The 25,687-nt window shown below is 35.2% G+C and overlaps 1 protein-coding gene across 2 annotated transcripts; it reads right to left on the minus strand.

Moving 5' to 3' along the window:
* Nucleotides 1-217: 217 nt before the first annotated feature.
* On the minus strand, nt 218-23,783 carry tbc1d2b (TBC1 domain family, member 2B). 2 transcript variants are annotated; one of them, XM_067380086.1, is made up of 13 exons: nt 23,383-23,783; nt 21,241-21,385; nt 14,486-14,648; nt 13,608-13,780; nt 13,276-13,502; nt 10,145-10,537; nt 9,548-9,658; nt 9,142-9,338; nt 7,717-8,211; nt 5,122-5,239; nt 4,437-4,622; nt 2,594-2,715; nt 218-991 (listed from the first exon to the last, which is right to left on the minus strand). In XM_067380086.1, exons 1-13 carry the CDS (start codon nt 23,719-23,721, stop codon nt 796-798), a joined length of 2,865 nt encoding a protein of 954 aa, XP_067236187.1. In that variant the 5' UTR covers nt 23,722-23,783; the 3' UTR covers nt 218-795. The 2 variants fall into 2 exon arrangements, with proteins under 2 accessions (XP_067236187.1, XP_067236186.1); XM_067380085.1 differs by having other exon boundaries at nt 219-991; nt 14,486-14,651.
* Nucleotides 23,784-25,687: the final 1,904 nt, after the last annotated feature.

The following is a 25,687-nucleotide window of genomic DNA, read 5'->3' on the forward strand; positions in this document are numbered from 1 at the left end:
TTCATGAAGCAGTGTTTTGAAATCGCCCATCACTAGATATTGTTGAATAAAGTCATTATTTTGTAATTTTTGGCGCACAAAAAGTATTCTTGTCGCTTCATAACATTAAGGTTGAACCACTGTAGTCACATGAACTGTTTTAAATATGTCTTTAGTAGCTTTCTGGGCATTGAAAGTGTTAATTATCTTGCTGTCAATGATTTGCCATTGGATTTTATCAAAAATATCTTAATTTGTGTTCTGAAGATGAACGAAGGTCTTAAGGGTGTGGAACGACATGAAGGTGAGTAATTAATGACACAATTTTTATTTTTGGGTGAACTAACCCTTTAAATGACTCAGAATGGGAATGAACAGTACCGAATGTTTAGAAAGAGGGCAAGTCTTGTAAACCTGAATTTGATTTATATCAAATTATCATACAGTATAATATGTGCTAGGATTACCAATAGTATGTAAACAAATGATACGGTTTAATAAGTGCGAATGAAAGAAAAAAAAAAGTGTTGGTGTCTAGTAATATGTCCAGCATAATGCAAGTGACTCAGAATTTTGACACTTGCACCAGCACTACCTAAATAGTTACTTTAATACTGATTTTGGTTAATATGTACAAATGGAAGAAATGTTGGTCAATTAAAAGACAATGAAAAAAGGCATCCGTTTTTGATTAATCAAAAGGAATACTGTTCTTTGGTCTCTTGAAGTCACAGTTTGTTGAATGAAATACACTGAAAATAAGACACGTTGTGATTGGCTAATGCTTTTCAGGTCTGTTCCCTTATTGGCTGTGGTTCAGCTGTCTTCCTCGTCGTCACTGATGAGTGTGCGGCCATCCAGAGTGTTGTCTCGCTCCCGCAGGAAGGTCTGGCGGATGGCTTCCAGCTCGGTGAGCTCCAGGCGGACCTTCTCCAGGTGGAATGTGCGGCGGTTCTGGATCTGTCTCAATGGGAATGGGTTCATGTCCACAAAGGCCATGCTCATCAACTTCCTGTAAGAAACACGAATAATTATGATAAAGAATAAGTGTGTGTATAAATACATACACCCTCACTGGCCACTTTATTAGGGTACAACTGTTTAACTGCTTCTAATCACATGGCAGCAACTCAACACATTTTAGACATGTAGACATGGTCAAGATGATTCAAAAGTTCAACCGAGCATCAGAATGAAGAAGAAATGTGATTTAAGAGAACGTGGCATGATTCTTCATGCCAGACAGGCTGGTCTGAGTACTTTAGATATTGCTGATCTACTGGGATTTTCACACACAACCATCTACAGGGTTTAAGCCTGGAACACATCAAGCCGACACCGACGAACTAGTGGTGACGAAAGCAGACTGCGGGGTTGGCTCACGTCGGCAGCATCTGGGTCCAAAGTTGCCCTGACACCCCAAACCAACGCTCGACACCAGACGGCCAAGTAGCACGTCAGTTCTGCGCCTGCGTAAGAAGAAATGCTTTTCCGTACCAGCAAGTGGCAGTAGCTGAACAGCCAATCAGAAAGATCAATGACCCGACTGACCGACGAGCTCAGACAGCGATTCAACATGTCGAATCGGCTGAAAAAAAGTCGACAAGGACCAACTTCAGCCAACGGTGCCGAACACACTGAGAAAACTTAGTCGGCCGACGAACAAAAACTGCCTGACGGCCGACCGTCGGCTTGGTGTGTTCCGGGCTTTACAGAGAATGGTTTGAATGATAGAAAATATCCAGTGAGCGGCAGTTCTGTGGATGAAAATGCCTTGTTGATGCCAGAGGTCAGAGAAGAATGACCAGACATGTGTTTGGTGTAAACAACATGAAATCATGGATCCATCCTGCCTAGTATCAACAGTTCAGGCTGCAGGTGGTGGTTTAATGGTGTGTTGGATATTTTCTTGGCACACTTTTGGCCTCTTAGTACCAATTGAGCGTCATTTAAACTCCACAGCCGAACTGAGTATTGTTTCTGACCATATCCATCCCTTTATGACCACAGTGGACCATCTTCTGATGGCTACTTCCAGCAGGATAACACACCATATCACAAAGCTCAAATCATCTCAAACTGGTTTCTTGAACATGACAGTGAGTTCACTATACTGAAACTGACTCCAGAGTCACCAGATCTCAATCCAATAGAGCAGCTTTGGGATGTGGTGGAACGAGAGATTCCCATCAGGTATGTGGAGCCGACAAATCTGCAGCAACTGTGTGATTCTTACAGGTTAATATGGACTAAAATCTCTGAACAATTTCCAGTTCCTTGTTGTTGATATATATTAGTAATAAACAATTAATCAACAAACTAATTGATCCAAAATGTCAACATAAACAAATCACAAAACTACAACTGTATTGTTTCCAAAACATTTCTAAACATTCTTATATTATAAATAAAAATAATAATAATAATAATAATAATAAATAATAATAATAATTAAATTAACACAAATTAAAATATTATTTATCTATCTACTTATTATTAAAAATAATATAATAATAAATGTATAAACAAAGTCATTATAAAAATCAATATTTTGACAAAAAAAAATAATAATAAAAAAGTCACACAATTATTGTATTTTCATGATCATACACACCTTGCATCCAAGATGGTACGTGTGAAGTACCGAAGGTACTTGAAAATGGTCATGGGATCCTGGAGCTTTAGAAATTCCTCTTCTTTGTACTTGAAGAGCGCAAGAGCAAATCGGAACATTATCTGGCAGGGTAAAAAGAAACGTCAAAAAATGTCAGCAATCATGGAGCACAACTGTCACACTGAAACAATCAGACTCATGGAAATTAATAAAAAAACGTGAGTATTAGTATTATTATCTGTATTAAAGGATTAGTTCACTTTCAAATTAAAATTTCCTGATAATTTACTCACCCCCATGTCATCCAAGATGTTCATGTCTTTCTTTTTCAGTCAAAAAGAAACTATGGTTTTTGATGAAAACATTCCAGGATTATTCTCTTTATAGTGGACTTCAGTGGAGCCCAAATGGTTAAAGGTCAAAATTACAGTTTACAGCGATCCCAGATGAGAAATAAGGGTCATTTAAATAACGTCGCTCATTTTCTAAAAAGAAAATTACAAATTTTATAAGTTTTAACCAGAAATGCTCATCTTGAACTAGCTCTCGTCTTCTCTATCTGAATTGCGGCAGTGTAGACGCTGCTAAGTGTATTACTGCCCTCAACAGGTCAAAGTTTGAACTAAATTGTCATATACAATATGCTAGTGCAAGTATATAACAATTAGTTCAAACTTTGACCTGTGGAGGGCAGTTATACACTTAGCAGCGTCTACACTACCGCAATTCTAAGAGAAGAAGAAGAAGAGAGCTACTTCAAGATAAGCATTTATTGTTAAAACGTATAGAAGTTTTTATTTGTTTTGTTTTGTTTTTAGAAAATGAGTGATGATTTCTCTAGATAAGACCCTTATTCCTCATCTGGGATTGTGTAGAACATTTTGAAGCTGCAATGAAACTGTAATTTCAACCGTTTGGGCTCCATTAAAGTCCACTATAAGGAGAATAATCCTGGAATGTTTTCATCAAAAACCTTCATTTCTTTTCGACTGAAGAAAGAAAGACATTAACATCTTGGATGACATGGGGTGAGTAAATGATCAGGAAAATTTAATTTGAAAGTGAACTAATTCTTTAAGTGTCATACATTAAGTTAAGGATTTACAATGCTCATTTTAGGTTTGTCAGTACATGTTTCATGTCATCTGGTTTTGTTGTTTTATATAAACTGAGTAATGTTTACTAGGCTTCGAGGTATCTGTAGGGCCCTGTTTACACCTGGTATTGAGATGCTTTTAAACGGGGTCTAAAATGTTTTGAGCTTGTCCACTTTCAACCACTTCCAGAGGTAGTCAAAATCACATTCGAACAGATTGTTTTTGTAGTGTTAATGCTCATATTGGCAAAGACTCTCTACTCTCCACCTACTGACCTAATGCATAAACATTATGGGAAGCACGCTAGCCAGATGGGATTTAAACTTTATCAGCTAATGACCCAAGTTTGGTTCGAAGACGAAAAACATATCAAATCACAATGTTCTCTCACCATTCCTGATTTCTAACACACACTTACAGCGTTCGGCTGGTCTTGAGGCTGCCAGAGCACAAACAAAAGCTGCTGCTCTCCATATGTTTTTCCATCGTCTTCGACCATGTTCATATGTAAATTGCTAAAGCTTATTTTGTCCATTAGATTGAAAGATCTGAAAAAGCCCATATATTTAACTGCCCAAGAACCCTCCCCTTGAACGGGTATGTGTCTCCCTCCTCTACTTGTGACCAAAATGCATCTTAATACTAGTTGGAAATATGGCCTAGTATATAGTCCGTGCACAGCTGTTTGATTCTGATGTGTGGTATTATTCTATGTTGAAGGAACAAGTCGCATTAATTCTTCATACCTTGGGTCCCTCATAGAGAAAAGCATCCCAGATCTTGAAGAGGATGTCACTGACCACGCTGTCCACAAACACAACCAGGAACCAGTTGAAGGTGATAAGGGAGAAGTCTACCTTATAGTGCTCAAAATGAGCATGAAGCCTGGGTAACTTCTCGTACATCAGGTCCTTAAACACTCGCTGATCTACCTACATCAAAAACAAGATACAGTCAAAAACAATCAATAAACCAAAGGATTTTGTAACTGGATACAAATATATATGATATAAATATTATATTCAAGCCATTTAAAATATTTTATTTTGGACCCTATTGCAGTCACATGTCAGCAATGACAAGCCATAAACAGGAGTGTGCCAATAACATGGTTTCAACTGAAAAGCAATGAGCAAGTCACTACGTATCTGATCATGTGGTTAGTAATGTAAATCCTAGGTAAAACGTGAAATGTTGTATAAGGCCAAAATGTGGTAAAGTTTGTTCTGCAAGTATGCTAATGTCTTGACGATGGAAAGTCACTGTGACAGATGACAAAAAAATAAAAGATGTGCTGTTAGCCTGCTGCTCATGAGTCATATCCAGCAAAGTATGCATCAAGCCCCAGCTCTGCTCCAATTTTACAACCTTGCGGGAGTTTTTGGGGAATTTTTCACGACTGTGAGTGAGTGAACAATCTTGAAACAGTACCTGTGAGCCTAGCAGTGTTTTAGTGTAATAGTCACGTGGCATGAAAACCTCCACAATGGCCACGAGACACCAGAAAGCATCTTCTTGGTCCAAATACAGAAGAGCAATAGCTGCCAGCCTGAGAGAGAAAACAAAATTCAGAAATCTTTTTCAGATACAGACATTTAAAGGCCCACTGAAGTGCCTTAAAATGCACAGCATTATTCAATGTGTTAATGTAATTTCCACTAGGGCTGTCAAACTATTAATCGCATACAAAATAAAAGTTTGAGTTTGCATAATATATGTAAATAATATGCATATATAAATACACACAAATTAATGTATATATTTAAGAGAAATGTGTTATTTATGTACAAAAAAATTATTTATATATAATATAAATTACATAAAAATATAAATATACTTGTAAATATTTCTCAAATATATTTAAATATTTATATGTGTTTGTATTTATATATACATAATAATTACACACAGTACATCCACATATATTAGGCAAACTCAAACTTTTATTTTGTATGCGATTAATCGTGATTAATCGTTTGACAGCCCTAATTTCCACTGAAACACGAAGACAAGGCATGACATATCAAGCAGCTTTAAAATAGCCAATAGCGTTTCATTTAGATCACAGCTTGGCCAGAGCTGTTGAACTTGGTAAAGCCTCAGTTATATATAGTGCACTATGTGCCATTTAACATGAAGAAAATAGTAAATTTGCAAGCAAGTGACCAATTTTAGCCGCAGCTTTAGCATCTATTTTTAATGTAGGGGGCGGGACGCTTCAGATTCTAGAGAGCATTTGATTGGACAGAAAATCTGTTGAAAAGTGTGAGGTGCAGAGTGATGTCATCAAAATCACTGATCCATATTGGAGGAAATGAGAGGTGAAGTGAGTTTTGAATGCTTATATCTTCTAAATTCGCATTTGTGACCCGTCACGGAAACCAGGGACACAAGTCGGCAGCACAACTATTGAGCAAACTGAGAAAGAAGCGTTTTTTTTTTTCTTCAAAATTTGTGATTTTCGTTTTTTTGCAGAATCTGTTAGTTGAGATCATGAAGAAGTATCTCCGTGTTTTAGATAGCAGTATTGGTATATTTAAAAGCGTACATTTTGAGGATGAAATCGGCTTGTTTTTCAGAGATTCTATCTCGCAGTAGGGGCGTGTCAATGTTTGTTTGTATTTCCATACTGGAATCGGATACGCCAGGTTTTGTTTCTTTTGTTATTGCCGCCGCCCTCCAAGGGAAGCGTGGCTACTTATTTATGCAGCGCTCTGGCCGGCTCTAGCTGATATCAAAATTTAATGAAGATGGACGCCGCAAAGAATATCGCAGACGAGCTGAACCATGGCCGTTACACCGAAAATGTTTGAAAGTACAACATACGGCTGGATTCTTTAGCTGCGGAAAAAGAGTGGCAGGACATGCGAATTATTGGACATTTAGAGGCAAACAGACGCATAGTGCAAACTTCGGAGATGGTTACATCCACAAAGAAGACCCCGACAAAGAGAAAGTGTGCGTGAACAACTTATTTCATTGGAGGCAACAAGATCTTTTCTGTTTCTTATGGGGTGAGTTTCCATAAACATCAAAGTTTGTTGTTTTGTGTTCATTCTAAGAACACGTAGGCTACACGTTATCTCATGTGTCTATTGTTATTAGCTAGCTCAGGACTGTCGTTTTAATTGTAATCGTTAGCATCGTATCACTTGCCAAAAAAACCTATTACTATAATGGGCTTTTAGATGGTAATGTTAGCATGTTAATTTGAATAACGCTTCAACTGCTTGAATTGACTGGTGTGAATGACTTAGCTCATGTAAACATTACTATTCTTGAATTGAATGTGACGCTAATAATTTTAGCCAGTTACTACTTCTTAACAAGGATTTACTAATGTAATAGTAAATGTATCAGATTAAATTCCTACGTAAGTAAAAGTATAAAGTATCCGTAGCCGTAAAATGTGCGTTATAAGTCAAAAGTAAAAGTATTTATTGAAGAGTTTAAATGTACAGGATTTTTTTTAATCCTTTGACTCAAACCAGGTCTAACCACTAACTGAGGTCTAAACCAGGACTATACGGTTATCACAGAATCCTGTTCAAAAAGTTCTAATGTCAAAAAAGATAAATTACTGACATTTACAATGCACATTATCCTTTATGATTAATAGTATGCGGTCCGATTTTTCCCGTTGCATCTGTCGTTGCTATGCAACCATGCAGCTTTACAGGGGGTATGGCTTATCTAAATGAGATGTAAATGAGCCCTATTGTCACTCCCAGCAGGTGAGAACAGGCGAGAACTGCAAAATCTTTAGGTCATTTTCTGCCCTTTGAGCTTTTTTGAGTGCCTACCTTCAAATGGCCACAACTTCTCCAAATATTATCAGATTTCCATGTGTTACACATCGTTGGAAAGCTTGGAGAGTACACTTTCAGAATATGTGAATAACTCAAAATGCCGACTTGTGTCCCTACTTTCCGTGACTGGTCACATTTTGTCATTGTTGTGGAGAACACTAGCTTATAGATAACCTTAAGGATAACAAGAGCTGATGGAATCCTTTGTATCTGCTACCTGTTGAGGCCTTGGCAGTAGCCGATATCTGGATTCCTCCATGAGAAAGCCAGTAGCACGTTCCTGAGTTTCTGGATGCCATCTGAGTCAGGAGAGGCATAGTGCTTGTTGTTAGGGAGAGTCCGCAGAAGATCGAGCTCTATTTGCTTGCAGGCCGGGTTGGGTTTATCGTTTGCCATGCACAGAAGGTTTTGATAATAGTCTTTTGGCTGGCAGTCACGAAACTTCTTCACATGGAAGCTCACGCACCAGCTCCACACCTTGGATCGGTGGATGTGAGGCACCCCGTTTCGCATCAGCGCCTTCAGCTCTGGAGATCGAACCATCTCTCTGTTCATGGTGATGGCCAGGTAGTTGTCCCACTTCACTCTGACTGAAGTCTCCTGATCTGTCAGGGAGAGGGACTTCAGGTCCAGCGCTCTCTTTTTTGCTTCAAGTTTTTCCTCCTCATCCTCCTCTTCCGGGACAGTTTTGAAGCCAAAAATGTCATACTCACTATATGGGAAAGATAACATTATCACTGGTTATATTTACAATTTGTAACACAGGAGGCAACAATATTCAAAGTAACAAAGCCTAATTTAAATAGCAAGCTAGCAGAGATTAGTAAAACAACAATCTAGTAGTTGGCGAGTTGTCAAAACTTCCAAAAAATATTTTTAAATTTGTGTAAGGATAGATCCACGCAAGAAGAGAATGACATTTTTGTAGAAGCAAGAAAACATCCTGTTCCTGCAGACAAGTAGCATTTGAAAAACACAAACATGACCAAACATGTTTGAAGATTCTTCAGAAGTGTGGCAGCACAATAATGAAAGAAAGAAACAAAATAAAATTCAAACCTTATGGTGACAAAGCTAGTTGTACTGTTTGTTTTAGAAACAGAAAGTTTAAAAGGAGGCATATTCTTTACATTTGTATCATCATTTCCCACTTGAAATGTTAGTCAAGGTTTCTTGTACCAAAAAATGTACTTCTTACATGATCATCTCTACCTTCTCTTGGCCCCTTTCAATTAAACTGGCATTTTGTTACTACTGTACCTTTAAGACTGCAATATGTAAATAAACCTCTGCTATGACTGGACTCTTTGCATATGAAATGAATAACAATTCCCTGCCAAGTTACTGAATATAAGGAATTTATGTTGATATATATACAAGTACAGTCAACCTTTTCATGGTTGTGATTTCATTATCATGCCAAATTCTGAATAACTAATTGTTGCAGGAGAATTTGCATAAATTATTTAGATGCTTTGGTAACTTTGCATTGTAAACATTGAGTATGTGTATATATAACACCAAGGAAAATGCTATTCTTTGTGACATGACACTTTAAATTCTTAACCTTGGGTTTCAGTTACTGACACGTTTAGTTAGGTAGGTAGGTGGGTGGATGGGTGGGAAGGTTGGGTCATGATACCTGACAGCGTTGGGTTTGAGGATAGGGTGCTCCTGCTGGTCTGCGCTCTCCACCTGTAGTGCATCTTCTAGTAAGCGGGTGATGACTTCTCCACTATGGGTCTGCTCTGAGGAGGAGCACACAGGAGTCTTCACTTCCTGTAGTAGAACCAGGTACTTACTCTCCACCTGACACAGCTTGGCCTCCAAACTGGTGTACTGTAGAACACACAACAAAGGAGAAAAGAAAGCACAAAGAACAAAAATGATTCCTTTAGCAAACAAAATCATGTACAGACAACCTTGCAAAGGATAATGGAATGTTAGGGAAAAGGAAAAGGAAATGCTAACATGGCACATAAGAAAGAATCTGCAAACAAAACATTTAGGGTGGTTTGTGTGCATTTTGAGTAGCTGAAGTCACATACCTTTGCCTCTAGGGCTTTCTCTCTGGATTCAGCATTTCTTCTCAAGACCGTCAACTCAAGAATTTCTTTGTTCAAGAAGTTATTTTGAGATTTGTAACCCTGAAGACTGTCCTGGAGAAGTGTAAAAACCCAAAAGGTTGTATGTAAGACACTAAAAATAATGTACAGAGACCAAACATAACTACAGGTATGTACTTATACTGAGCTTGGACAAGCAACTGAAAGGACTAAATCTAAACATTATTTAACATTTCAGTAGTAGATTCAAAAATAGAGAAAACGCTTAACATTTGTTACCCAACAATTCCAACCCCTACTATGTTAATATACTAATTAGTTAACCATCACATCAAACATCATGATTATCATGAAACTAACCTACATTATACGGACAACTGATACCAAAAAGGATCTGAGACTTGAATTGGTCTTATGATCAAACACTCAAAACTTGACTTGAACTTTACGTCAAGGACTTCTGAACATGCCTTAATCTTGCCAATGTCAGATATATTTCACACTAAGCTATTAATAATCTCACAAACACATTCAGATCTACTGATTGGGAAAGTACACATAACAGTGTTCTTGTACTACCTTCAGGGTGACCAACTCTTGTTGTTCCCTAGTTGCACTAGGTGAGTTGCATTCAGGTGACTGGCTTTCTCCTTCATCACTCTGCTGGGAAAGTTTCATGATGACTTCGTCCTTGGCCTGAATGGTCTCCATGAGCATGCCCAGTTGTTCATTTATCTCACCAATTTTGATCTTCAAGCCTTTCAACTCCTGTTGAAGACTCTCCTTCTCCAAGGCTAGCCTCTCCATATGACCACAGAGATCTTTGATCTGGGTGTCCCTCTCTGCCAGGGCTTTCTCCACCTCTGTCTCATCTTGGTTATGATTTTGCGTTCCCATGTTCCCAGGAGGCACTGTGGAACGCCAGCTGCATTGGGAACTACGTAGTGTTTGTTGGAGAAGACGAACCAACTCCTAGTAGAAGGGAATACTGTGTGAATAAGCCTCTGATATAGTTCAAAAGAGCACAGTGACCCATCAATTACTTGGATAAGCTACTCAAACACACACACCAACTGATATGATCATTCAAAAAGGGGATCCTTTATAGTCACTGATCAACTTTTAAATTCCTGAGGTCAAAGTTTACTGTAATCCATTAGAACAGGGGAAGCCTACCCTGCTGCTGGAAGGCAACCATCCCACAGAGTTTAGCTCCAACTCTAATCAAACACACCTGACCTGGAAAATAACAGGCAGATTTGTTGAAGCAGAATTGGATCAAAGTCTCCAGGAAGGTAGCCCTCCAGGAGCAGAGTTGGCTACCCCTGCATTTGAACCAGTTACGAAAATGTAGACCTCCGTTTGAGACATTGGGCCCTTGTCTTCGCATCAGATTGTCTTAATTACTCATTCATTGCTTCTTACTTTTGTCTGGGACAAAAAAAAATAAATCAAGGGAATTCAGAACACTTGGAAAAAAAAAAAAAAAAAAAAAAAAAAAAAAAAAACCCTAGAACCCCATTTCCACTGAAATTACCTACGACAATTTGTCCCAGAAACTTTTTTTTTCCAGGAACTTCTTTTCCCCCAGACCTGTTGCTGTCCACGTTTTCATCGCACCCTAAAGTACTGTGAAGTTTAGGCAAATTAGTCTGGTGATGTAGGACTGCGCACAACTTTCTAGTTCCCGCTGGATTTCGTCCTCCGCATATAAGCTTAATAAAACATGAAACTTGTTGTCAGCCCATGAGTCGTATTTTTTAAACTCCATTAATAGCCGTGTTTCCGCCGCAGGAACTTTCCCCAGGAACTAGGGACTTTGGAGTGGTAATTAGTGAGTTTTGATCGCAGGAACGAGGGTCTAAATAAAGTTCTCCCCTCAAAACATCCCTGCTCGTGAGGTAGTACTTTTTCAAAGTTCAGGAACTTCAGGACTTGGCTGCTGAACATGCTGATTGGTTGAGTTCACACAGCATTTTATTTCAACCACCATTTTTAAAAGTCTGTTGCGGTACGTGCATTAAGAGTTGTTTGCTATTCAAATCAACATTGGAGTTTAAAAATATGACCGATGGTTTAGACTTTATTATGGAAAGTCACGCGCAGTCCTACGTCACTGGACTTATCTTTACAGTACTTTAGACCGCAGGGGAAACATAGACAGCAACATGGGGGGAAAAGTACCTGGGAAAAAAACTCATGGGACAAATTGTTCTGGTGAAACGAGGCTGTTGATTCGAATTGCAAACAACTCTTACTGCACGCACCACAACAGACTTTTAAAAATGGTGTTTGAAATAAAATGCTGCATGGAGTCAATCAATCAAAATGCTGCGTGAACTCAACCAATCAGCATGTTCAGCACAGAAAATCCCACCGCTGAAAGTTCCTTAACTTTGAAAAAGTACTTCCTCGTGAGCAGGGACTTTCTGAGGGGAACATTTTTACCTGGAATTTCATTTAGACCCTGGTCCCTGCAGTCAAAACACACCGAGTACCACTCCAAAGCCCCTAGTTCCTAGGTAAAGTCCCTGCAGTGAAACGCAGCTTAGGATTCTTTACTTGAGTCAAAATAAGTTGGGGGCTTGTCCGGTATAAATAGAGTCCTTTATGCTACATCCTGACCCTAGAACAGTCTGGTTTTGTAATTAGATCATTTTGGAGAAAGGTATTGATAACCTTCAGCAAATAAATGTCATTTATCTTCATGGACTGGTGAATTATCACCAAAACACTGATATAACAAAAAATAAACATGGAGATCAAATAAAGTTAATCATTATTCTGTACAAACATTCAATTTGCCCTGTAAAAATAGAGTCTGCACATGGTGAAATGTCTCAACCTTAAATATGACATGGAACTGAAATACAGGTACACTGGCTAATCTTGCAAATAGACGTTGAGTATTCAGGAAAAAAGAACCAGTGCTCGATTGGTTGGCTGGAACAAGTTTTAGTTTGATAAACAATTCTCAGCATGGTTTTTAAGTTGTTAATAAAACATAACACTATTTCCAGTCATTAAGGGAGCAGTCTCGTTACACCTAATTCAGTGAGTAATTATACACATTTTTGGGGAGTCCCAAACATGTTAATAAAATGTTATCAGTAATAATGAACAATGAACATGTTGTTTATTTATGTTACACAGAATCATTGTTTAAAATTGTTAATGTGTTAAAAGCACATCTATGGGCCAAAGAGGAACTCTAAAGGGAAAAACATAACAGTACCCATTTTGTGGTTCTCAAGGCCTTTGTTTTAGATCTGCTAACACCTTTATAGAAAAGCACACAAAAATGCATAACTGGAGAAGCAAACATTTACTGCACCAAAGCTTTCTGGTGGGTATTAGAAAATGCTTTGAATTACAAATCATCAGATATAGTGTAAACACTGACTTGCACAAGGGAAATCCCCATGTATAAGCATTACAAGGAACGAGGAACTACAACATTGAAAAAAAATTAACCATAGATAAACAATTGTAGACACATTTTACAGGCTGCAATTCCACAAGCAAATACTATATTATCACATTTATGGAAAATGTTGGGATTTAGAATGGTATTGCAAACAAGCATTTCATACTAACGCTGCCCACCGAGGACACACTATAAAAGTAAAAAGATGAAAGTTACGAGTGTCCTAACTGCTTAAAAAAAAAAAAAAAAAAAAAAAAAAAACTCTACCAGATTCCTATTGTACCTTCTGACTGGCGAGCTCCTCTTTGAGGTTGTTCTCTTGCTCCTGCAACCGGTTGATTTCTTCCTGCTGGCTCTGAATGCGGAGCTGCAGTTCGGAGGTCTTGGTCCCATTACACTCAACCGGCGAGCTCTCGGCGCTGCGGTTGGCTTTGCCAGAGCCCACGTGAAAGGGCCGTTTCATTCTCGACGGGTTGCGGAAATCAAATGTGAACGCTGAGCCAATGGAGTCTGTGGACAGTCGGGAGTGACAAGACAGAGTTTTAAAGGTGTTGACCATTCAATTTAATAATTTGTGCTTTTTTATTAAGTTAAATCTCTGAATTATGATCTTACATCTTTGAAAGTGAGATGGGCTCTCCCGGCGCTGGCTGTCTGGTGGGGATTTGTGCTCTGGTGTGTCTTTGCCTGGAGGATCCACCATCTCCCAGTCCTCACTGCTGGCTGTGTAAAACACACTGCGTCTGTTCTCTCCTCCTCGGCTGGGCCGCAGATGAGACATGCTATTTCTGATAGACGGTACAAGGAATGAAAAAGCACATTGTTTTAATATAATGTAGTAAGGAGGAGCAAAATTCATGTAATTTGTAAAAGTAATGACTCAACCACAGCATATTGCCATTGAACTTGCTACGGCTGATGTCAAATGTTAATTTGAGTTACATAGCAAAGGTTTTTTCCAAACCTTGAGAAGAAATTCCACTTGAACATGTATTCATAGGCATATTTGGTACATTTGTCTGGCTGTCAGCATGTTTTGGGATAATTTTATAAACCATCTCACATGACATTTATAACTCTTCTTTTATTTGCATAAGGGGTCAAAGTATTCTATTCCCAGACTCTTTAAATCTAACACAGAGCTGCTGAAGCATTTCCAGCTAGTTTGGTTTGTTTATCTGTGCTGAAATCCAGATTAAATCCTTTGGCTGGCTTCAGTATTACGTCATCTAAACAGATCCAAAGTCTTTCGGAAAGTTTGAAGAAGAGTTCACAGATGACAACAGTCAGCAAAGTAGTTAAATATGAACAATTCTAAATTAAGGTACAAATGTACAGTCACTTTCCAATTTATAATTATAAATGCATAAATGAAGACTATTAAAAGTGGAAAATTCTTCCGTTTCCGTTTTAAATACACTTCAATTTTAACCTAAATTTCACATCCAATAACAATAAACATCCATTCTAGTGCAAGTCTCCCAGGTTCCTACCTGAGCTCAGAGCCCCAGTGTCGGAGGGAGTTGAGAGCTGCAGTAGGTTGTGCCACCGGGTTACGTGCCGACTGGTGCCCGACCAGCCCATCATTGTCCATCTCCAAAGCAAAGTCACTCCGAACACTTTCCATGGTCTCGTTGGGCTTTTCGTTGAACATTGCTTCTAAAAACAACACAGTCACCGTTTGAGTCATCAGTGTTCATTTGCGTATATCAACCGTCACAGTCTAGCACCTTTCTTAATGTCATTGTTCAATCCAATATGTGTCCTTGTTTCACACATTAGTCAGTTTGCACTACAGAGGAATAAGTAGTTTATGTCATTCTACAATGACTTTAGTAAACATTATTAATCAGGGCTGCACAACGATTAATCGCGATTAATCGTTTGCAAAATAAAAGTCTGTGTTATGTAATATATGTGTGTGTTCTGTGTATAATAATTATGTATATATAAATACATGCACATACATGTATACATTTAAGAAATATATACATGTATAAATAAATATACATATTTATATATATTTTATATTGCATATAAATATAAATATTTTATATATAAATATATATTTTTTCTTAAATATATATACATGTATGTGCACGTATTTATATATACATAATTATTATACACAGAACACACACATATATTACGTAACGCAGACTTTTATTTTGCAAACGATTAATCGCGATTTATCGCTGTGCAGCCTTAATTATTAACAATTATTTTATCAAAAATAATACAATTTTTAATATGTGCTAGTACAGGGATTTTTCAAGTCACATCATTCGATGGAACTAATTCTAATTTTTTTTAATCAACACTAACAATGGTAACAGGGTTGATAATTTGTTGTATGCACATTGCACAAATATGCTTTTTTTCCCTGTACATTACATTGTATTTACATAATGCATTTTTAAAAATAAATGAAAAGTTATTTCCCCAAATTATGCAACCCTGTTACCATTAAATCTCCCTTCTCTACAGTCAATACACAGTTGTATAAATTTGTCAAAATTACATCATCATTTTTTTAGGAAGTGTACTCTGCAAGCACAAAAATGTCTTATTTTTTAATACAGTTGTTAATAACTATGTTTCAGATTTTCGTCCACAATCTTAAATGATCAACCCTGTTACTATATTTTTGTACAGCAAATAATTGATTATTGCACAGCAGATATTTATAGAAATATCAGAAATAAATTATCTTTTTAATAAGCATCTTGTAGTGCCATGCACAAGGTTAGTAATGTCTAAAACTCTAAAATATCAACCCTGTTACCGTAAGTATATTCCAATATATATTTATGACATATTTATGTATATAGCTATATATTGCCAGAATATGCATTTAAGCAAATATTTATGTACTGTAAATACAGTCAAACCAAAATGTATTTTTTTTTATTTATTTTAAGTTTATTTGCTATAGTTTAAAAAAATGGTAATAAAACATGACAAGATCTCAGAGTTAAACTGTAAACACTCAAGCAAAACATGGTCAGGTCAAAGTGTCTGAATCATGTTTGTTCCCAAATTTTTATTAATTTTACTGGAAGTCCACGGTATTTTTTTTTTTTTTTTTTTTTTTTTGGCGTAAAATATGTCAGTTTATTTTGCTATCCTCACTTACATAAATTAACTATAGTGTCCTGCACCCGCTAGTAAAAATATATTAAAAATATCAAAAATATCCAAATAATTTTTGGTTTGACTGTAAATAATATCGAATAAATGACAGAACTTTTGCAACATTGGTACTTTGTTTAAAAAGACCCCACTAAATCTTTCTTTTATATACTTAGCTCTTCAAATAATAAAAATCCAGTCAGGAAGAATTAAAAACCACTACATAAAATAGGCTTTGACTCTGTAATAAATATTGTTGCTGGCTAATATACAGTTCTACAGTTAATATACAGTTCTACTTTTACTATACAGTTCTAAATATAGCAGTACTCCCATTAACTGTAACAAATGTTACTGTGATACCTAGACTATCATGAGCTCTACTTCACTATCATTTCGCTGAAACATTCCTGAATGTTCTTTGCATGTGAAATCATGCAGAATATTTAAACAAATGACATTACAAAGGTCAGTAACATCTATGCTGATCAACTGAATTCAATGAATAAGGCAGAGAGAAATTCACAGGTGTATTTTTTCTGTTCATTAAAAAGGAATGATTTGCAAAGTCACACTAATAAGAAGGAAGCACGCTGGCTTTTTGTTTTGGTTCTGCCTTTTCAACTTCTGAAATAATGCTAAATGCTACAGCCATTCTCAGACCAGAAACCACAAAACTGTCTGGGGCTTTAAAGAACCATTTATAGTCCCTCATTAAAAGGAAAGAGAAATCGATAGACAACTTCAATAATTTCTTTCTTTACTAAAATCTCTTTGTTGGCTGCTTTAACTACTAAATTCTGTCCGACTTTATTTATTCATTCATTTATTTATTGTAATTTCAACTAAAATTTTAGTTCTAAACCAACATTAATTTCTAAGTACAGTTAATATGTGTATACAATACTAAATTTTGTGCAATTTGAACATAAGACTTTAGATAATTTTTATTTATTTTTTTTTTAACACAGGAGCCGGCTAATAATGAGTCAGCGTTTGGACATACACACATCTGAACATCGAAACTATCTTAATTTGTGTTCCGAAGGGCTAATGAAGGTCTTGCTGGTTTTGAATGTGAGGGTGAGTAATTAATGACAGAAATGTTTGGGTGAACTAACCCTTTAAGCATTGCAGGTTAAAAACAAGTGATTTTAAACCGTTGAAATGCAATAAACTGCCAAAGAGAACTCATTTTACTATATTCACGCACTGTCTGAAATACATGTACTTATGTGTCAAAATGCTAGCCTTTGAAAGTGTCCTCCTTAACTCCTTATGTCTTAAGTGAACGTAAACTGTTGAGAAAGAAATCACATGTGTAACAGTATATTGGATCCGTGCATCTGGTCTTAAAGTTACAGCAGCCTAATAAACCTGCTGTCATCTGTGTCATTAATGTTAATAAAACAACAAAAGAGGGGAAAAAAAATCTCTCAATGCTCTTGACTGAATCACTTTTGTCTCACTTTAATAAGAATAAATGTACATTTAATTTACACAGTGAAGATACAGTGTTTTTTGTATATATATACATTTGATTACTTTATACAATTTATGTAGGTTAGGATTGGGCATCTGTGACATCTGATACTGAGACTAAGTATGTACTGACGTTTGACATGCAGTTTTTAGGGCTCGGTTGAAAATATTTATTTTGCATTTTAATTGATTCTCATTTTGATGTTCCAATATCAATTCTTAAATCCCAAGAATGTAGTCTGTGCTGTTTTCAGATGATGCGTAAAGAAATTTTCACTATATATTTGGCATGACAAATCACTGTTGCAGTGCAGAGTGCAAGTGATCCCATCATCTCATCCACTTTACTACTATTTATAGCATGAAATAAACATGAATGAACATCAGAAGGTATGTTGAAATATGCAGTACAACTTACTGAAATTAATCATGTCTCAAGTAATTAACTGGCATTGCTAATAACCATAGCTCAACAGTTAACTAGAAATATGACCTCTAGAGAAGAGCATTTTGCTAAATATATTCTTTATTATCATATTTTTGCTTAACCTCTTCATCAGAACAATGTACAGTGGTGTGAAAAAGTGTTTGCCCCTTCCTGATTTTTCATTTTTTTGCATTTTTTTTACACTTTAATGTTTCAGATCATCAAACAAATTTAAATATGAATCAAAGATAACCCAAGTAAACACAACATGCAGTTTTTAAATGAAGGTTTTTATTATGAAGGGAAAAAATCCAAACCCACATGGCCCAGTGTGAAAAAAAACGGCCTGCATGGCAGAGTTCCAAGACGAAAACTGCTGCTGAGCAAAAATAACATAAAGGCTCATCTCAGTTTTGCCAGAAAACACTATTTTGCTGCTTCAGGACCTAGAAGACTTGCTGTGATAAATGGAACAATGAATTCTGCTGTCTACCAAAAAAATCCTGAAGGACAATGTCAGGCCATCTGTTTGTGACCTCAAGCTGAAGCGAACTTGGGTTCTGCAGCAGGACAATGATCCAAAACACACCAGCAAGTCCACCTCTGAATGGCTGAAGAAAAACAAAATGAAGACTTTGGAGTGGCCTAGTCAAAGTCCTGACCTCAATCCTATTGAGATGCTGTGGCATGACCTTAACACTCTGGGGTCGGCGGTCACGCCGGCGTGATCACTGCATTTTTTTTCTAACCAGTGTGAAAGACTCAAAATACTCTGTCAATGTTGCACATACAATTAAGAGCTATACACCATTTTAATCTGTGGAATATTTTCTTTTATTTGTGTGTAAAAACAAAATGTTGTGCTTTTTGTAAAATAAAGAAAACAAACATGATGCGTGATCTCTCGTCTCCCTCTGAACGAAGTCCAATCTGATAGTTCTCAGAAAATGAACTGTAACTTAATGAATACTAATCACAAAAAAATTAGACTTGTGTCTAAAAAAACGTTGAAATGTCAGGTTTTAAATCGTGTAAGTCAAATCGAAAACAAACATTCTGTGTTTATGTAATCTGTATGAAAAGAGAGCCATGTCAGAAGTCCGTGATTCAGCTCATTATCCGCTAATGCGGCCACGCCCACGGAGTCAGCGCTATTCAGACGCAAATTCAGTCAATACATGCATTCATCGTCTCAATCGTGTATTTATTGTCTTGAAAAGTGTTTTGAATAGCCATAGTTAGCGATCTCTGGCCTCTGTTAGTTCAGTTATTTCCTGGATTGCCTATTCTTCTTCAGTGCTCAGGCATTTGTGGACAAAAGGTGTACAGAGCGCCCTCCGGCTGCAAGTATGAACTGTAAACACAGTATCCAGCACTCATAGTAATGACAATAAATCCTGAATATTACTCCTCTGTATAGAAAATTGACAAACATATGAGAATCCATCAATATTTCTCCAAATGTGCATGCTTATGAAATGCCATAGAGGTAACATAATTGTTCAGACACTTTGCATCACAGAAATACATTATATTTTAAAGAATATAATAGAATACCATTATTTTAAATTTTAATAATATTTCACAGTGTTGCTGTTTTTTCTGTATGTTTGATATACACCATGAGCTTGAGACATGATCAATGTCTCACAGTTTTTTTCACAGCCTACCTAACTGAAAGAGCTCATTATTTATGCAGCTCATTAGAGCTCTTTATTCAATTCTTTTGTCTTCTCAGGTGAGAATCACCCATTATACATGAGGATTCACACCTCCATGCATACTGTGTTTCTTGACCAAAGAAAATTTAAATCTTTAAAACTCTAAATTTTAGAAAATTTAAATCTCTCTATTGTTTTATATGAACAAGCAGGCAGCATAATTTTTACCTCATTTTGATGCAAAAACTCTAGTCTACAACCTCAAATACCCAGAAGTCTTGTGAACAAATATTTAATATATATTTTTTGGCCTTATTTCAGTGACTTAAGTTTTTTGTGTTTTCAATAACCACGCATAAACGTTATTCCTTCAAAAACACAAACATGCACATACATGTTCCTCACATATTATTGTAGCCTAGTTTGTGCTGAATACAGTGTAATGACACTTTTTCCATTAATATGTTTATGAACAACTGAAAAAAGCACAAATGTCAGGGCATGTCAAAACTTCTCCACGGCCCCAAAAATCCTCAGACCCCTGAGGGTTAAAAAGGCGTTTGGTGCTCGAAAACCTTCCAATGTGGCTGAATTAAAACAATTCTGCAAGGATGAGTGAGCCAAAATTCCTCCACAGAGCTGTAACAGACTCATTGCAAGTTATCGCAAACGCTTGATTGCAGTTGTTGCTGCTAAGGGTGGCCAAACCAGTTATTAGGTTTAGGGGGCAAGCACTTTTTCACACTGGGCCATGTGAGTTTGGATTTTGTTTTCCCTTCAGAATAAAAACCTTCATTTAAAAACTGAATGTTGTGTTTACTTGTGTTATCTTTGTTTCCTATTTAAATTTGTTTGATGATCTGAAACATTAAAGTGTGACAAACATGCAAAAAAAAAAAAAAAAATCAGGAAGGGGGGCAAGCACTTTTTCACACCACTGTATGTTTGAATAAATCCATCATGAAAAGTTATAACAGCCAACTTTGTTTATAATTCAACAACGAATTGGATTAGAAACATCATTAAAAAGATATAACTTTATTGTTATGTGCAATTTAAACATCTGTCTACAAATCAGTTGTTAATTTCGTAACCTTTAATATTAGTAATGTACCAACTGACAGGGTTATAGTTTACAGAATTACTTGAAAGACTTTTTCCTTGAGAAAAACTGACATGAACTCTACGTGAATTGAATAAATATTGAGTTGATAGCTTGTGAATTGAAATTGCTTTGAACCGTGAAATGTGTGTCAATAACCAGCCCTAGTACTGTATGTACTCACAGATACACAATAACTTTCTATGTCTATATTTACACACACGCTTTCTGGAAAATATGTAAAACAGTGTCACACTGACTGAGGAATCATGTGCATTTATGACTTTTGACTCACCTCACATGATTAGTAGCAAACTAACTACAGGTTGACATCAAAAATTCCACATATGAATAGAGGACATGATCAAAAACAGATTTGTATCTTTCTTTCTTTCAATGCATTGTGTATTTGTCACAGCCTTCTCACTTCTCCATATATCTCACCTGCATCTTTAGCCACCAGGCCGGTATGTGGATGAAACGGGGTGGGGGAACACCAGCTGTCTCTGTGGCCAGACATGTTGCAGAACTCCCATCGTTTCTGCTGTAACTGTTGCAGCCAGTAATGCATCATCTGCCTGTTGGGCGCCTGCACACAGAAAGGGAAAAAAAACGCACTGTGAAACCTAGGCTCTATTTTTGCTTGTTGTTTTGTGGTATAACAGCAGTCTTGGGAGGAACAGGGTCAGGTGTGAATGTGACTGTCCCCTTTGAGAATAATCATGCTTGTTTCGTTCTCAGTTCCAGTTTACAGTTTGGTGATGAAGTTGCTCTTTAACTCTGAGAATCAACACACACTTACAAACAGAAAAACACTAATAAATTGTCAAAGGCAAGAATTTACTTACTTTGAAAGTCTTTGATAACATTTTCAAGAAAAGTTTCAAATTTAATGCCTCTAAACATGTCACATGGTGTAACATTTTCCTTAAATCTTGAATACGTGCAAATGTATACATCCTAATATTTTCAAAAATGTTTTTCACAATATTTTTTGGTGTCAAAAAATTGTTTACAAATATTATGAATTATTAATTCATAAATATCATTACAATTTTGGGGAGTCGCACCACATGACATTTTTAAATTAACGTCGCCTTGTCAAAATCTTCTGAAATTTTAATAAACCATTGGGTTCATGTTTTATTAATATATGTATTTTTGTATTATGTATTTTTTGCATGTTGGTTACACTGCATGACTTTGGTTTGAAGAAATTTTGCAAATATTATTAGTAAATAAAATATTTGCAGTAAAGTAGTTTTGTTTTTGTTTTTTTCTTTATTGATTATTGCAAACAACTTAAGGTTGTCTTTTCAGGAATTCCTTTTAATGAGGCATTTATTTTTTCATTATGATATCAGAACAGTTTTATTACCACATACTGTATATTTATGTACATATTAAAATTAGTGCTGTCAAATGATTAATCACATCCAAAATAAGTTTGTTTACATAATATATGTGTGTATATGTATATATAAATACACACACGAATGTAAATATTCAACAAAAATATATTATATTTATATATATAAAATATTTATTATATAAATATACATGTAAATATTTCTTAAATAAATACATGTGTGTGTGTGTGTATTTATACATACATAATAAATATACACAGAGTACACACAAATTTATAAACAAACTTATTTTGGATGCGATTAATAGTGATTAATCATTTGGCAGCACAAAATACATTTGAATTCAGAGACTAAAAACATGCTCATCATAAAACAGGCATTCAAGTCAATAAATGCACGTGCATTGCATATTTTAATACAGTTTTGAATAAATTAATAAGCAACAAAATATTAGCATCTTCAGTATTATTCTCATCTATTCATATTCTCATTTTCAGTCAGTATACAGGCATGCTGGGACCTGTGCCATCTCAGATCTGTTACACTGAAGACATTTCCTTCAAACAAACCTTCCTGATAACAAACAGTTACACCGCAGTGAAACCAAGAGACAGTGTTATTCAAGTTAAGAAATCAGCATCCTGATGCAATACTGAACAGATTCAGATCATAAACTGCTTTCCATGTCCAGCGAGAAGACCAAACTGTTGCAGCAGAGCTCACAAAGACTGCACAATTACAAGAACAATCTTGTGTTATAGTCCTGCATTCTCCAGTCATGAGGAAAGATGTTTATAACACTGATGAGTCCAGCATGTTATATTGTTTCCTGACAACAGCTGAATGACTAAGCCAGTGTGCTTTGTGTAAAATATTCCTTTTCTATACATGTATCCTTACATAAATATAGGAAAATCATGAATGCATAGCTTTATATAGGATGCATTATACATGTTGTGTATATATTTATGCATGATATGCAATATTTTCCCTTTAATATATCATGGATGTTTGTTTAGGTTACTTTTAAAGGGACCATAAGGATGGTCAGTAACCACTTGTTGCAATAGCAACTTTCTCACAGTCACTTCACACCGTTAAAGTGCATTAAAAAAATAGTCTTTCATAATTAAGTGAATAAATTCAGTGCTATTAATCTTAATATAATGAAACACTGACTCCTATTAGCACAGGCAGATGTTTAAGATCTACATACCTTCAGGAGGAACTCCTTCCCCTCGGTGTGGATCTCAAAAAGCCCCTCTTCAACCTCCATATCATAGCTGAAACAAGCATCGGCGATCTCAATGTGCCCCAGTGGAAGGGCGTCTTGAGGAGTCTTAAAGTAATACAAGTAACATTTCCTGGGGTCGAACACAAACCAGCGCGTTTTGAAGCCTCTCAGGGGCCCTTTCCCTGTCAGTTTATTCAGGTAGCCGCATAATTTGGGATTCTGCTCCTTCGTGCCATCGCAGTCGGCCACATCGAAAGACTTGGTCGCCAGGATCCGCGAATTCCTGCTGGCATTGGCAGCGCTGTCATCCTCTTCATGCATCTTTCTCTGGACTTTGGTCTCTAATCAGCGCCAGCGGACACAACTTTCCATCCGCATGACGTCACATGACTTCCATTCTCGTGCTGCTGCCGCGGAGGATGATGGGACCTGTAGTTTTACTGCACTGTCGTTAGTATTGGGAAATATTGTGACAGAAAATATTATATTATATTATATTATATTATATTATATTATATTATATTATATTATATTATATTATATTATATTATATTATATTATATATTATGTGAGTGTCTATTTAACATTTGTAATTTGTCAAAATAATAATAATTTTAGTTATTGGTTCATCAGATACATCGATATACAGCGAATATACAAATTAAAAATTATATAGTATAATACAATACATAAATAATATATCATAATAATAATAATAATAATAACAATAATAAAGGTGTAAAAACAATAATAATATTATTTTAGTATAATGTGACTGTCTATTTGACATTTGTAATTTGTCAAAATAATAATAATAATATTAATAATAATAATTTTAGTTGTTGGTTCATAAGATTATGGTTAGTTCAGAATAAAAAATATATAGTATAATACGATAAATAATTAATATAGCATAATATTATTAATAATAACAATAATAAAGGTGTAAAAACAATAATAATATTATAGTATAGTATAATGTGAGTATCTATTTGACATTTGTAATTTGTCAAAATAATAATAATGATAATAATTTTAGTTGTTGGTTCATAAGATACATTATATAGCGGGTAAACAGAATCAAACTTATATAGTATAATACATAATACATAATTAATATAGCATAATATTAATAATAATAACAATAATAAAGGTGTAAAAACAATAATAATATTATTTTAGTATAATGTGACTGTATTTGACATTTGTAATTTTTCAAAATAATAATAATAATAATTTTAGCTGTTGGTTCATAAGATTATGGTTGGTTCAGAATAAAAATTATATAGTATAATATGATAAATAATTAATATAGCATAATATTAATAATAATAATAACAATAATAAAGGTGTAAAATCAATAATATAATATAATATAATATAATATAATATAATATAATATAATATAATATAATATAATATAATATAATATAATGATTTCTGTTAGCCTTTCTTGTGCAAAAAGCAAAAAGCTTTCTTGTGCAAAAAGCACTAACAATAGGCTATTAATTATTACGTATTACTTATATAATTTACATTATCGTATACATTTATTTAACACATACAGACATTGTTTAACATCTAATATCCTTTCTGGGTTAAATAAAAATATACAACAATATAATAATAATAATAACACTATTGATTACAAAATGAAATAGTCAATAAAAAGAAAATAAATGTGCGATAAATTAATTAAGCTACAATTATTTTTTAAATTATAATAATTTAATAAAAACCCAGAATGTACATATACATGTAAATATACATCAACATGCATTAAAAAAAAAAAAAATAAATACACAGTAAAAAGGATTGTTGGTTTAATTAAAAAAAATAAGTTACTTGTTTGCCTTTTTTGGTTTCAGTGAAATTAAAAATTTGAGTTAATACAAGGCGATTGATTTAATCAACAGAAACTCAAAATATAATGTTATCTGAACTACATTAATTATCTAAGTTGATTTGACAAAAGAAAAAATGTTGTGATAAATCATGAAAATATTTTTTACAGTGTATGATTGCGTATTTACATATGGCATACATATATCACATTAATACTATTAATTTAACAAATCTGGGCATTGCTTCATATTTAACATCCTCTCTGGGGGTAAAATAAATAACATAAAAATAGACAAAACTAGGAAAAAGTTGTCTCTCAGGATGACTGTTAGGGGGCGCAAAAGAGTAATATTTTATCATATGGTCTTATTTCAACTGGTGCAGCAGTGTTTGTTGTTTTACCAGATATGCTTTATTTACATACCTACATATGCTGATTATA

This window comes from Chanodichthys erythropterus, chromosome 24 (genome assembly GCF_024489055.1).
Source record: "Chanodichthys erythropterus isolate Z2021 chromosome 24, ASM2448905v1, whole genome shotgun sequence".
NCBI lineage: Eukaryota > Metazoa > Chordata > Actinopteri > Cypriniformes > Xenocyprididae > Chanodichthys > Chanodichthys erythropterus.

What these genes read in the sequence shown, in the direction of transcription:
- tbc1d2b (XM_067380085.1), bottom strand. Translation starts at nt 23,721, where the DNA reads ATGCATGAAGAGGATGACAGCGCTGCCAATGCCAGCAGGAATTCGCGG. An exon ending in AAACACTGCTAGGCTCACAG is followed by an intron (nt 4,623 to 5,121) that starts GTACTGTTTCAA and finishes TTTTTGATGTAG; the next exon opens with GTAGATCAGCGAGTGTTTAA. An exon ending in TTCTCTATGAGGGACCCAAG is followed by an intron (nt 2,716 to 4,436) that starts GTATGAAGAATT and finishes TTACCCTGCCAG; the next exon opens with ATAATGTTCCGATTTGCTCT.